The sequence below is a fragment of the Phyllopteryx taeniolatus genome, chromosome 15 (assembly GCF_024500385.1).
Source record: "Phyllopteryx taeniolatus isolate TA_2022b chromosome 15, UOR_Ptae_1.2, whole genome shotgun sequence".
In the NCBI taxonomy this organism is placed as follows: Eukaryota; Metazoa; Chordata; class Actinopteri; order Syngnathiformes; family Syngnathidae; genus Phyllopteryx; species Phyllopteryx taeniolatus.
In genome coordinates this window covers 1,517,997-1,532,490 of record NC_084516.1, presented here as the reverse complement: position 1 = coordinate 1,532,490, position 14,494 = coordinate 1,517,997, and the positions used below count along the sequence as shown (strand labels likewise).

Here is a 14,494-nt window from a genome sequence, read left to right as displayed (position 1 = left end):
TCATGACGTTTGAGGTGGTGAAAGTCACGGCTGCTCTGGAGCCAATTGGGGCCGGCTTTAGGCGAGAGGCGGGGCAAAAGGCGGGGTTGCCAGCCAATCACGGCGCACTGGTGCATCACCGTGCTGCTGTTGCCATCTTTGCCATCTCAATTGAAATTGGATTCGATAATGCACATTTTTTCTGTACCAGCAAATTTCTAACACTGAATTTGTGTTACCATCCAGAAATTCAACTTCTTGAATTCAAATTCATACTTGGATGGCATCTTATTTTATGTAACTTAATACTTCTTTTCAATGGTAAAAAAATGCGTTAGAACTTCTATTTCAAATTGAGATGTCACAGGTATTTTTGTGCCAACTGTTTTTTGACACTAAATTGTTTTAATGGTAAAATGAATTCTGCTCGAAATTTGATTGTAAAAAATAAAATCTGAAATTTGATAGCAGAAATTCTAATTCAAACAGATGGCACGTCATCTTGTTCAATTTCATTTTGAATTACAATTTAAGGCATTCCATATTTGACAGATTTTTTTATGGTAAAAAAACAACAACATTGGAACTTAGAAATTCTACTTGACTAATTTTTTTTCTGAGGTGGCACGGTGGCCGGCTGGTTAGACCGTCTGCCTCACAGTTCAGTTCTGTGGAGTTTGCATGTTCTCCCCGTGCCTGCGTGGCTTTTCTCCGGACACTCCGGTTTCCACCCACATCCCAAAAACGTCCGTGCTAGGTTAATTGAAGACTCTAAATTGCCCCTAGGTATGAATGTGAGTGTGAATGTTTGTTTGTTTGTATGTGGCCTGCGATTGGCTGGCGACCAGTGCAGGGTGTACCCCGCCTCCTGCCCGAAGATAGCTGGGATGGGCTCCAGCACTCCCGCGACCCCTGTGAGCATAGGCGGCTCAGAAAATGGATGGATGAGATGGATGAATTTTTTGACACAATGTATAAAAAAAAAAAAACCGATGCCATTCCACTTTGTCCGCTAGGGGACGATGGCACATAAACGACTTCCTTGAGCAGTCAGCCATGAATGAGAAGAAGTAGTACAAGTTAAAGAGCTTTACAAGCTTCCTGAACTTTCTGTCAGTGACGTGTATTAAATATGAAGGGGCATGTATCATATATTTGCGGTTCCTTTTTGTCGTCTAACTAAAATGTCTCCTAATCATACTTTTACGTTTGCGTTGTCAATGAGCTCACTGGTGTTTTGGAAGCTAGCTAGCTTGTGAAGCTAGCTGTCATCGCTAGCCTCGCCTTGTTTTTGTTCTATTTTGTGTTTTTTCCAAACGTTCTCGAGGACAAAACACATGAGCGTGTCCCTGGTGGTCATCCGCCTGGAAATAGCCGACCAGTCTCCAGCCCCGCAGGGCTTCCGATACTCGGCCGGTGAGTTGAGAAGACGACGCCGAACATTGTTGTGGTAGCTACATTTCGGGATTTCTATTTTTTTTTTTTAAAGCATCTCAATGACTCATCAGTTTTAGCTCGCATTAATTGTTGCGTTTATTTAGCCTTTTATTTTTTTTAAATAAGTTGTTTGATTTCATCAACCTCTACATAATTTGATTTATTGCAAATAATGAAAAAATATCAAGTGAACAATTTTAAATATCACACTTTTTCATTTATTTACGAAACGACTAATTATTGTAAAAACAGTAACAAACAATTTGGCATCCATAGTTTCCATTTATACATAGTTTCCGTTTATTTAATAAAATAACGTCATTTAATTGTAAATAACAGTAGTCAACTAAACAACTATGTATGGATTAAAAAATATATTGTTTTATTTAATAATTTGATTGTTAAAAATAGTAAAGCTGAAAAATGTTATTCATACTCTTCATTCATTTTCTGTACCGCTCTTAATTTTTTTCATTTATTTAATTTACCAAGTGGTTAGTTTTATTGTTGTAAATAAAATAATAGTGGAATACACACTTTGAAATTTAGATTAAAATGTCTACTTATTTATTTGTAAATACATTGTAACTAAAAATGATAAAATTTCAATAATGAACAACGTTTTGTTTTTTTTGCCCCCAATCTCTGAACGGGCTGGCCGTTTGCGTGGCTTCGGTCGTCAGCGGGCGACATGTCCGAGGAGCAGCTGCAGGACAAATCTTTGACCCTGGGCCGGCTGGCCCTGAGCGGCAAGACGGAGGCGGAGAGGAGCGCCGTGTTGCACCAGCACATGGGCAGCAGGTCCATGGGAGACATGGTCATCGAGACCTTTGAGCCCGGCCCGGGTAACGCGCTTGTTGCACTTTTTTACTTTGTGTCGCGAGCCAAAACGAAAGAATTTCACTCTTGAGTGTGTGTACTGCATCTCTATGATAGGAGTTTCACTTTTTGGATTGAACGACCGAACTCAATGAATCTTTTGACACGATTGTAATTTATTGAGATGTACCTGTAGTTTGGGCACATAAAACATATTCTTTCTCCCCCCCAAAATTTGAGTTGAGTTCCCCTCGAAGCAGATTTGTGGCATTTTGCGGGACGTCCGTGTGAAGGGGGCTGCTGGTTGCGATGGCGTTGCGGTCATCCACACCAGCAGGTGGCGCTGCTCTCTTTGCGTCCCGCAGTTGTTGACGACGTCGCTATTCCTGCGCTTTCGTCTTCGTTGGGAACAAACGAGGCAGGCCGGCCGATCGGAGACGACCTGTCGGTCAAAAGCCTCAAAGGCGAAAGAGTGAGGCAGGAAGTAGCGTGTCACTTCCGAATGCTTCCTGAACTTTTGTGTGTGTGTGTGTGTGTGTGTGTGTAGACAAAGGCGGGGGTGACGATCCAGAAGGTTGCGCGGATCCCGATGAGGACGCGGCGGCGGCGGCGTCTTTGGACTCGCCGTCCAAGCGGCTGCCGGAGCAAATCTCCTTCTTCAGCGGGAACCCGTCGGTGGAGGTCGTGCACGGGATCATGCACCTCTACAAGACCGAGTGGGCAACAACGCCAAACGCACAACGGCGCCCTCTGTGGCCACATGCTGCCATCACGCTCACCTTCTTTTCTCCGTTGCTTTTCCTTCTTCTCCTCCACTTATTCATCCTCCTTGTTCACCTCCCTCTCTGTCATCCTCCCCTTCTTTTGCTTCCCTTTCTCTTTCCTAATCTCCTTGTTTACTTCTTCCCTTCATTCTCCACCTCCTTTCCCTTCTCACCCTCCTCTCTCCTCCTTGCCTTTCTCCTTGTCCTTCCTCATCCCCTTCTCCTCCTCTTCTCCCCCTCCTTTCTGTTCTCTTCCTCCTTTCTCTTCCCATTCTCCCTCTCCTTAGCCTCCTCTTCTTCATCTCCTTCTCCTGTCTTTTCCTCCTTCACCTCCTTCCCCTTCCCATCCTTCTCTGTCCTCCTTCTTTTTCTTCCTCGACTTATCCTCATCCCCTTCTCCTCATCTTTCTTTCTTCCTTTTCTGCTTCCTTTTCCCCTCCCCCTCCTCCTCCTTCCTCTTCGTTCTCCTTTCTTTGGGCCTCGGCGCAGCAAGATGACGTCCCTGACGGAGGACGTGGGGCGCAGCGCCATGGTGTGCATCCTGACGGTTCCCGCCGCCATGACGAGTCACGACCTGATGAAGCTGATGGCGCCCTTCAACGACGTCATGGAGCACATGAAGATCATCCGGGACTCCACCCCCAACCAGTACATGGTGCTCATCAAGTTCAGCACGCAGGTCGGGGCAACGGCGACACGTGCGCACCGGGGAGTCGTGTTCCATCATTGGTTTGCGTGTGCGTGTTCAGGCGGACGCCGACAGCTTCTACACGGCGTGCAACGGGCGCCAGTTCAACTCCATCGAGGAGGCGGTGTGCCAGCTGGTCTACGTGGAGCGCGCTGAGGTTTTCAAGTCGGAGGAGGTGAGTGGCGGGCGGGCGCGGTCGCGTGACCCGGACGCCGGCCGCGTGACCCGCCGTCGTCCGGTTCCTCCAGGGCGCCGGTTTGCCGGTGATGGAGCTGACGGAGCTTCCCAAGTGCACGGTGTGTCTGGAGCGCATGGACGAGTCGGTCAACGGCATCCTCACCACGCTGTGCAACCACAGCTTCCACAGTCAGTGCCTGCAACGCTGGGAGGACGCGTCGTAAGTGGCAAACCGTTAACCGCGATAAGACACGCTAGAGCTGGGCAGTATGGCCTCAAGATAAAATTGGGGGAGGGTTGCAAAAAAAATGGCTTTTCTGAAATATATATATTTCAGAAAAGCCCCCCCCCCTTTCTTCCCTAGTCGCGTATAGAAAAAGCAAATCACACTAGCTGCGTTTACACGGAGCCTTGTAGTCTATATTTCATTTGCTTTCACGGCGGTAGAATATTTCGATCCTGTAAACGGTCGATGGGAAGGTTGTCGGGCTGCGTTCTTTCTGCGCTCGCTCCGTCTTGACGTAAATGCGCAGCGATGTCGTCGTTTACGTTCTTGAAAATATGGCGGCTGCGACCGAGACGGTTTCAACTGCTCGTAACTTGTTGTTATCAAGCGCTTGCGTGAAGAAAAGCATCGCAACTGCTGCGCTAAATAGACGACTGACCTCCGACTTGATAAATGACGTGACGCGACGTTCATGTTGCTCCTCGCGTGTCGCACAGCTGCAAAACAACCTTTAAGACCTTTTTCAACAAGTTGTTTTCACATACTTTTTTATCATATGCAGAACTGTGAAAATGATTTGTGCGAGTGTAAGCTGCGACCTGATCTGCACGCAGGTGTCCGGTGTGTCGCTACTGTCAAACTCCAGAGCCGGTGGAGGAGAACAAATGCTTCGAGTGCGGCGTGCAGGAGGTAACGCCGCCGCCGACTCGCCCGCCGCGCAGGTTAATCTTTAACCTGCCGGTCCCGCCCCCAGAACCTGTGGATCTGCCTGATCTGCGGCCACATCGGCTGCGGCCGCTACGTCAGCCGCCACGCCTACAAACACTTTGAGGAGACGCAGCACACCTACGCCATGCAGCTCACCAACCACCGCGTCTGGGACTACGCCGGAGGTACCTATTTGCCGCCGGTGCAATAGTGCGCACGTTTGGCTTGAGCGTGTCGCTAATGTTCCTCCCGCTAGACAATTACGTCCACCGGCTGGTGGCGAGCAAGACGGACGGCAAGATGGTCCAGTACGAGTGCGAGGGCGACACCTGCCAGGCGGAGAAGGTGGACGCCCTGCAGCTGGAGGTACGTCCGGCCCCTCCTTTCTCTCGCTTGGGCCGCGTGGCGCTCACAAGGGGTCGCCCCGGTTGTCCCTCAGTACTCGTACCTGCTGACCAGTCAGCTGGAGTCTCAGCGGGTCTACTGGGAGAACAAGATTGCGCACCTGGAGAAGGACACGGCGGAGGAGGTGAACCACGACGTCAGCGGCAGCAACAGCATTTTTCTGATTGTTATTGGGTGCCACTCGTGTGTGTGAGACAGATCAACAACATGAAGGCCAAGTTTAAGGAGACTTTGGAGCGCTGCGACAACCTGGAGCGTCGCCTGGGAGAAATCAGCAAAGATAAGCAGAGCATGGAGAAAAAGTCAGTTGAACTCCAGATCATGTCACCAAAAGTAAAATTGGAATATGCCACAAAAAGATGGGGGGGGGGAGGAAGAAGTCCTGGATTTGCACCGTCGTCCAAATTTCACACACAATCCCTGTTTGGGACGAGTGCTGTTCCACCCCAGTGCAGCAGGGGGTGATAGATAATGTTTGTCTGACGCCTTCACTAATTATGAGGATGTTTGAGCTTGTTTTTAATTGTGTTAAGATCCATTTTGTTTGGTGTACAGTAGGATGGTCACGTGTCGGTCCCCGCTTGGGATCGCATGACAACACGCTCGCATGATCGCAGAAATCATTTAAGACGTCACAAGGTTGTTGCGGTCACTTCCCGCTCGCTAATGACTCGGCAGCAGGCGCCGTCGAGCCTGCTGAGTCGCAAGTTTCTCACGGAGGCGCGTCGGCGGCACGCGCTCGCTCTTTAATTTACAGCGTCGTCAAAGAACAGCCAACCCGACGGAAATTCATTTATAATAATTATGAGGATGACGATAAGTATGAAATATGTGTGGCACGTAGGTGCACGCAGCTGAGCGGCCGCATGACGAAACTCAGCCAGGAGCTGACGGAGGAGCAGGAGATGAACAAATGCCTGAGAGCCAATCAGATGCAGCTGCAGACCCGACTGGCCGACGAGCAGCGCAGAGCCAAAGAGAGCGGTGAGGGCGACGCCCACGCACGCACGCAAAACTCATTTCAGAGACGACAATAATGCCATCAAAAATGGCAAAGTAGTCTCATTGGGAGTTTAATAATGCCCTTCAAAGTTGAGACTTGTTGCACGTTTCATCATAATCCTATTTCAAAATCTCAGTCACATTTTATTTCTGTTAAAAATTTCAAAATAGCTTCAATTAGAGTTTAATGATGCCATCAAAAGTTTTCCATTGTTGAATTTCGACTTCAATAAGGCTATTTTAAATGACTTAGTGGTTGGATTTAGAGTTAAATTATCCGTAAAATGATTTAATAATGCCAGAAAAATGTCTTCGTCAGTGAACTTAGTTTAACAATACTATTAAAACATCTTCGTTGAATTTGGCGTTTAATAATGCCTTAGTAGAATTTTGAGATTAATAATGCTATTAAAAAATTTTTCATAGAATTTAAGATTTAATATTGCCATGAAAATGTCAAAGTAGACATATTTAGGTTAATGTCATTGAGATACTCTCTCAGTTGTTAAATAAAGATTTCACACATACCACAAAAATATCTTAGTTGAATTTAATATAATAATAATAATAATATGTAATCCCATTATAAATAGGGTTAGGGTTAGCAATTTCAAGTTGCTTTATGCAATATCCAAGTTCAAAGTGCGGCCTTATCGTGCTGTTGACACCTGCCGCGGTGTGCCTAATGAATTGTCCGCTGTATGCAAATGAGGACGTTGGCGTGTGGCGCTGTTGTCAGAATTTTCAAATGTTCAAATCTCCAGTCGAAGACGTTCGAGTCGCTAAATTGCGGCGTTGCGTTCAGGCGAGCAGAAGGAGCGGGCCGTGGAGGAGCTCCAGGACCAGCTGCGCGACGTCATGTTCTACCTGGAGACGCAGCAGCACATCCAGCATCTCCCCGAGGAGGCGCGCAGCGAAATCCAGGAAGGCCAAATCAACATCGCGGCGGGACCCGCGGCCGACGGCGGGCCCGCGGACGCCGCCGCCGTCGGCAGAGGACGCCGGGGCCGCGGCAGGAAGAGGAAGTAAAAGTATTTCAAGCTGTGGATGAGGCTGTAAAATCAACATGTAAATACATCACTTCCAAATCTATTTATGACGTTTTTTGCCTCTTTCACGCTGAGACGGACGAGCCTGCGCTTCCACGCCTGCGCCTTTCACGCCACGATTGTGTACGCTTTCGTGCACAATCCCGCATACGCTGGGCGGTACCTTGACTTTATGGAATCAATCGGAATACCTTTTTTTCCCATTCCAGTCCCCAAACAAACGTCGCCATTTTTTGTTGGTTTTAATCAAGAAAAATACCACTGTATTGTATAAAAAAAACATAATGCAGTGAAATAAAAGACATTGTAAAGTAGAGCTGTCACTATTACATTTTTTTTTAGAATCGATTTACATATTGATTATTGGTCCAGTAGGTCGATAAATAATCGACCCAACTATTGATTTTTTTTTTCTTTATATTTATTTATTTATTTTTGGACTAACATTTAACATTTTATTCTCATTTATGAGGGATGGACTTTGATCCTAAAATTGCATGTGTTGGTCGTGAGTGTCTGGTATAAATTCGGTGCACAGAATTCAACCTAAACAAATGTGCTAATGCTAAACGGTTAGCAATTGTGATTAACATTAGCACGCTAGCTAGCGATTACCATTGGAGGTCGAAAAAAGGCGAACTACCATTCAGCTCACTCGTAAATGGTGTCATATTACACATCTCACAGTGTCTTGAAAATCCCTTCTGGACGCTCCTCTGTTGTTTTTGGCAAAGTTTATCAGTGGCCCAACACCGTGTCCCTCTGTAACAAAGTCCCGTGTGAAACATCGGTTCCGGCAGTGCACTTTTCCGGGCAGAGTTGTGGTCTACAGCAACACCTGTTGTATTTATTTGACTGTAATGCGAGTGCCTTACAGTAACTCGAATTGCTCCATTTTCCTTCTCACGTCACTCGAACTTTCCGTTGTTGTGCCACTGAAATTGGATGACGTCAGTTTGGGTTGAGTTTCATCATGCCATTAAAACCTCAAAGTAGTTGAATTCCAATTCAAGATGTCAATGCTGAATTTGTAGCATTTATTAATGCCATTAGAAACGGCAAAATAGCGTAGAGTTGAATAATGCCGTGAAATGACTTCATTACAGTTTAATAGTGCCAGAAAAACAATAGTTTTAACTTGGACAATTTAATAATGGCTTTAAAAATGTCCAAGAAATTTAGACTTCATTCCGTTAACATTCAGAAGTAGAAATTAGAGGGTTTAATGATACCTTTTTAAAACTTCACAGAAGAATTTCGAGAGTTTAATAATGCCATTAAAGGTCTTCGATGAATTTATATTTGATGGTGCCAAAGTAGTTTCATCTAGATTTAAAAACCACTATTCAAAAAGTCTTAGTTGAATTTCGATGGTTTAACAATGCCGCCTTCTTTTCCTTTGGGCTTGCCCCTTCCGCCAATATAGTTTCACAACGCCACCAATTCTGCAAATGTTTGGCCAACCTTCCATTGAAGTCGCTTTGGAATGAACGTCCGCCACATGACTGCGTGAGGCGTGTCTCCTCTGGCGCCTTTACAACTTTTATTGCCGCACATGCAAACGACGCCCGGCTTCACATTTACATCAAAACACACACGTATGTAAATCAGGTAACATGAAAAAAACCAAAAAAAACAAAAACATGTGATGCTGGAAATGTGGTGAGACAAACGGCTGTGTTGCTAATGCGGCGGTGTCCTGAGATACGACTTTCAGTCGTGCGCGCGACTGGGCCCCCAGAGGGGGCAGTACAAAGCAGTCATGAAGACACAAATGAAGTCGACTTTCACAATTACTATAAGTGACTCGGTAAGCTGCAGTATTAGTAGTCGTTTGTTGCAGAGGATAAAGAATATATGCGTGTGAGTATTGCATTTTCTATCGACGTGTGTTGCTACCTTTTGTGTTCAAATATCTGTTGCCTAAAGGGTCAGCAGCACTACTGATTGTGAAGGTCCTGGGCAGATTACATTTCCATGGCAACACATAGATGCTGAACTCTAATTGGACAAAAAAAAAATCTAATATCCACATTTAGTGCTGGAAGCAGTGCGGCCATGAGAAATGAATACAAAAGCCTGACGGGGATGAATTCTTACATTTTTATGGGCCCAATTTTTTTAATCAGGACATTAACGTATCTCAGGGCGTCGAATGGCAGAGTTGCTTTTTTTTTTTTTTTTTTTTTGGGGTACTTTTGGTTGCTGACTGTGTTTTCCATCAGGTGGAACAAAAGGAAGGAAGTGTTGTAATGTGCTGACACACGAGCGCAGGATGAAGGAGGTGGAGCCACCAGCAGGTCTCACACACACGGAAAGTTGGTTGGCGCACACAATGGAGTTTAGTCGTGCAGTCGTGCGAGCGCAATAAACACATCAGAGGTGAGTCATGCTTTTTCTGTTTTGTTTTGCATGTTCAGCGTAGTTGCCGAGTGGGAAGGCTTTGTGAAGTTTTGTGCTTTTTGCGAGGAGGAGAAGGGGGAAGGTGAAGCCGGGATACGCTCGGAATGCGAACGGCCTCCTCGTCAGGTCTGCGCTTGCGAGAGACCGACGGGCTGGTCTCGTGCGCCGTCATTTCAATTGTCTTGAATTTCTCACGCATGACACGTTCGCTTTGTCGGAAGTAGTCTGACAGTTTGACCTAGTGTAGGTTTAGCAGTCCCGAGGTCTTGAATTTCTCATGCACTTTGTCTTCATTGTCTCATGGACCGGAGTGTCATGTTTCAGACATGTTGTCTTCCATGTCTCATACATGTTGGTCTTAGTTTCTCATGAACCGGATTCTTGCATTTTCCTCCATTTGACCTCATTGTCATGTCTGTCATTGTCAACATTTTTCACACTTCGTCTTCAGTGTCTCATGGCCTTGAGCCTCATGTTTCGTACACTTTTCTTTCAGTGTCTCATGGACTGGATTCTCAGTTTTTGATACGTTTGACCTCATCTAACCGTATAGAGTGCAGTCTCATGTTTCAGAGACTTTGTCTTGTACGTCTAATCACCTTCCTTGACTCGCACATGAATTTAAGTGACATCCCATTCCCAATCCGGAGAGTTCGATATGACGTCGGTCCACCTTTTGCAGCTATAACGGCTTCAATTCTTGCGGGAAGGTTTAGGAGTGTGTTTATGATGTTTAGAATTTGTGACCATTGTTCCAGAAGCGCATTTGTGAGGTCACACGCCGATGTTGGACGACAAGGCCCGCCTCTCGGTCTCCGCTCTAATTCATCCCAAAAGGGTTCTGTGGGGTTGAGGTCAGGACTCTGTGCAGGCCAGTCAAGTTCATCCACTCCAGACTGTCATCCATGTCTTTATGGAGCTTGCTTTGTGCACTGGTGCAAAGTCATGTTGGAAGAGGGAGGGGCCAGCTCCAAACTGTTCCTACAAAGTTGGGCGTTGTTCAAAAGCTCTCGCTGTGCTGAATCCTTCAGAGTTCCTTTCACTGGGATTACGGAGCCAACATTTTGGACAATTCCATACTGCCAAATTTGTGGGAACAGTTTTTCCTTTTCTAAGTATTCGCTCACTTTTGGGAATGTAATGTATCACGTGTGTTTTTTTTTTTCCCGGCGGAGGTTTTTGAAGAAGTAACTGTGTTTGCGGTTACTTGAAACTGGAGGTCGGATGAGAACGCTTATCAAGCAGGAAGGAGATGCCGCTGGAGTCCGCACTGGCCTCACTCACTCCCCCGCCGAAACCGCGGCATGATTAAAAACACTTGTGTTATGCAATGAACGCAATCCATCTGTTTGTAATGTCTTGAAGACCTAGTCCAAACTTAAGACCGTTAAAAAAATGCTCAAATTCAAACTGCCTTCAAGAATTAAACAAAGTATCAAAGTGGTTTAAGCAATGTCACACTTGATTTGTAAGTTGTGTAACTTTTCATTCACACTGAAGCAGCAGCAGGCCAGCTGCCAGGAACACTGCGTGTGTGTGTGTGCGTCTTTGCATGTGCGGCTGTGTGCGTGCGTGTGTTTCACAGCAGGAAGTGGCTGGTGTCATCATGGCGAAGAACTCCAAAGTTTGTGTGTGTGTGTGTGTGTGTGTTTCACAGCAGGAAGTGGCCGGTCCCGTCAAGGCCAAGAGGCCAAAAGTGTGTGCGCGCATCATTTTTAACCCTTTTGAGTGCAGTGCGTGTTTTGTAAAAACACAAAGAAATGTTGTTGTTTAACAGGTTCTGTGACTGGCAGGTTTGACGGGTCGCCAAAAGGTCAAGTCTCCCACCGACCAATCAGAGGCGAGCTTGCACACCCGTCCTCAAATTGGCTCTGCCTCCATCATATTTTAATATTGGTAATTTCTCTGAATTCTTATTGTGTGTGCAGTGCTAGGAAGATGACTTTGAAATGACTCGCATTGAAAATAGAATAGTAGTGTAACTATTTCAATTACTTTCTAAATGTAACTAATCCATGTGGTTACATTTTGATGACTTTTCTTAATTTTAAATGAATGCATCAACAGGACCCTTCAGATATTCCCCCCGCCCCCCCCACAAACCCAAAAAAGTGGATTAAAACCATAGATCATTATTTTGGAATTAACCACATAATTGTTCTTTACACAAAAAATAAACTGATAACAAAATATGATTAAATATAAATAATGAAAAAAAATTGTTTGTTGCAGTATGTAGAAAACATAACATGCTGACCTAATGACAAATGTGCACAATTTAGACCATATCGCTTCATATGACAGCCCAGAAAAGTGAATATTCCGTAAGAGTCCAAAATGATGATAATGAAACATCTGTGAGTCTAACCTTTTCAAAATCTCAGACAAACTCATCGATTGCATCACAAGGTCATGTTTGAGACGAGAACAGAATGGCACATGACCAAAGAGAGCCAATCACAAGCGCCGGCTTTAGAAGGAGGAAGTGAGATGAAAAAAATGAAGCGTTTGCAGCTACTTTTCAAGTAACTGTCATTTCAATAAACACTGCAATGTAATGAATTACAATTACGTACATTTTGTAATTAAATGACAGAATCAATGACATAATCTCGTCACATGTAATTAGTTGCTCCCCGACACTGTGTGCGGTTGTGGTGCAGATGACGGACCGGGACAGCAGCTCGACGGCCTCCCACACGGAGGACGAGATGGACGACGAGGAGCCCGGCGAGACCGAGGACGAGCCCGGCGCGGCTGCCAGCTTCGCCGACGTGTCGTCCACGCTGCGCGCCGTCATCCGCATCAAGCAAAAGTACCGGGCCCTGAAGAAACGGCGCCAGGAGATGGCGCTGGTCATGGAGGGCGTCCCGGGGGCCCCGGCCCGCGGCAGCCCGAAGATTTTCACCTTTGACCCCGCCGCCGCGTCGGCGTCCAGCTCGCCGCAGCGGAAGAAGAGGAAGAGGAAGAGGAGGGTGCTCTACCCCAACAGGAGGCGCCGGAAAGCGCCCGGACAGGAACACAGCCCGGCCGAGTTTTGTCTCTACCTGCTCAGCGCCATTCTCTTTGTACAGGTGAGCGCAAGTGCTACACCGGCTTCAAAACCTCAACGACACACGCTCACTGGACACTTAAAACACTTCACACGACACCAAGTGCATACTCGCTGTCTTTACTAGCTATAATCCAAATATAGACACGGAAGCAACTAGTTGTTGTTGCTGTGCGTCAGGTGTACAACGCCATCGAGAACCTGGACGACCACGTGATCCGCTACGACCTGGAAGGTCTGGAGAAGACGCTGCGCAGGGAGGTGTTTGGCCAGCAGGGGGCGGTGGAGGCACTCCTGTGGCACCTTAAGGAATTCCTGACCACGTACGTGCACAACAGGCCCCTGGTGGTGTCCCTGCACGGGCCCAGCGGGGTGGGCAAAAGCCACCTGGGGCGGCTCCTGGCGGGACACTTCCGCTCGGTGGTGGGCGAGCCCCAGGTGCTTCAGTACTTCGTGCTGCACCACTGCCCCCCGGAGGCCGACGCCCCGCGCTGCGCCGAGCGACTGGTCTCGCTGGTCTCCGAGGCGGTCGAGCTCGGCGAGCGGGAGGAGAAGATCCCGCTTTTCGTGTTGGACGAGGCCGAGCACATGCACGCCGAGCTCCTCGACGCCCTGCTGGGCCTGGTGGGTTCCCCGACGGCCAACCAGTTCCTGAACGCCATCTACGTGGTCCTCAGCGACCTGGGACACGAGCTCATCACCAAGCACCTGCTGCACAACGTCTCCACGGCCACCAATCACGCCCACCTGGCGCGGGACGTGACGCCCGTGCTGCGGCGCCACCTAGAGGGCCGCCACCCGCTTTGGGCCCAGGTGAACCTCGTACCTCTCGGCCTCCTGGAGAAAAGTCACGTGACGGAGTGTTTTTTGGACGAGATGAGCCGAGAGGGATTCTATCCGGATCGCGCCCACATGGAGCAGCTGGCCGCAGAGATCCGGTACTACCCCGCCGTGGGGGGAAGGGAGTATTCTGTCATGGGATGCAAGCAAGTGGTGGCCAAAGTCAATTTGCTATGAAGGGGACAGGACGGGATGGGGCAGGACAAACCAGGACAGGGGGGGCAAGAGGATGGGATCGGACGGGACAGGGTGGGATCTGACAGGACAGAACATGATAGGGTGGAACAGGGCGGGACAGAGTAGAACAGGGTGGGATAGGATTGTAAGGGGACAGGACGGAAGAGGACAGAGCAGGGCTGAGCGGCACAGTACAGGGCGAGATGGAACGGTGCTGGGAGAGGACGAGCACACCAGCAGCATATTGCCTACTTTCATTAACCATTGGGACTTGAAATCAAAGTGAAGGACAACCAGGAAGTGAATGAGCCTTTCCCGGAACGAGGCTACGACACTATGCAACGTTGGCAGCTAGCTCAGCAACGAAGAAAACAACAACAACAAAATCACTTCTGATTTCGTATGTTTACATCCAAAGAAGTAACACAATAGAAATGATTTGCGTGGCATTGAATGTTTTTGTCAAGGAGCGGCTAATCTTTCTTTTCTGTTTGACAAGCGGCACTCAGAGCCACTTAAAAGCTCTGGCGCCGCCCTGACGTGTGATGTCAAATGATTGCGATTTGGACACGTTCAAAGGTAGTGAATTGTTGAAAACAACATATGAACTATTTGACATAGATTAATATTAGACTTGCCTTGGGGGAAAAAACATTTGGGCCAAGTGACACAAAAAGCGAGCATTTTGAGGGGTAACGAGGATGATGGAAAATTTGTCTTGGGGAATGTCGATGACGATCAAAATGTTTGAACTTTTCAAGGGAATGA

At 47.3% G+C, this 14,494-nt stretch overlaps 2 protein-coding genes across 6 annotated transcripts; both read left to right on the top strand.

Annotated features, from left to right (window-relative positions):
* The first annotated feature begins 1,008 nt into the window (after positions 1–1,008).
* brap (BRCA1 associated protein) lies at positions 1,009–9,592 on the top strand. Of its 5 annotated transcripts, none has more exons than XM_061747203.1 (13): positions 1,010–1,395; positions 2,100–2,261; positions 2,783–2,951; positions 3,489–3,678; positions 3,749–3,862; positions 3,936–4,084; positions 4,705–4,780; positions 4,845–4,983; positions 5,055–5,164; positions 5,238–5,327; positions 5,402–5,505; positions 6,048–6,187; positions 7,019–7,568. In XM_061747203.1, the coding sequence occupies exons 1-13, from the start codon at positions 1,317–1,319 to the stop codon at positions 7,420–7,422; spliced, it is 1,926 nt and encodes a 641-aa protein (XP_061603187.1). In that variant the 5' UTR covers positions 1,010–1,316; the 3' UTR covers positions 7,423–7,568. The 5 variants fall into 5 exon arrangements, with proteins under 5 accessions (XP_061603186.1, XP_061603187.1, XP_061603189.1 ...); XM_061747206.1 differs by having other exon boundaries at positions 1,013–1,395; positions 7,011–7,383; XM_061747205.1 differs by adding an exon at positions 9,480–9,592 and having other exon boundaries at positions 1,012–1,395; positions 5,055–5,505; positions 7,011–7,273.
* Positions 9,515–14,162, top strand: tor4aa (torsin family 4, member Aa). Its single transcript, XM_061747225.1, is given in 6 exon segments — positions 9,515–9,568; positions 9,570–9,636; positions 11,315–11,353; positions 11,451–11,497; positions 12,321–12,731; positions 12,890–14,162. Coding segments are annotated over 6 exon segments (1,440 nt in total). The 5' UTR covers positions 9,515–9,529; the 3' UTR covers positions 13,727–14,162.
* The last annotated feature ends 332 nt before the right edge of the window (positions 14,163–14,494 follow it).

What these genes read in the sequence shown, in the direction of transcription:
- brap (XM_061747202.1), top strand. Translation starts at nt 1,317, where the DNA reads ATGAGCGTGTCCCTGGTGGTCATCCGCCTGGAAATAGCCGACCAGTCT. An exon ending in TCATCAAGTTCAGCACGCAG is followed by an intron (nt 3,679 to 3,748) that starts GTCGGGGCAACG and finishes GTGCGTGTTCAG; the next exon opens with GCGGACGCCGACAGCTTCTA. An exon ending in AAGCAGAGCATGGAGAAAAA is followed by an intron (nt 5,506 to 6,047) that starts GTCAGTTGAACT and finishes TGTGGCACGTAG; the next exon opens with GTGCACGCAGCTGAGCGGCC.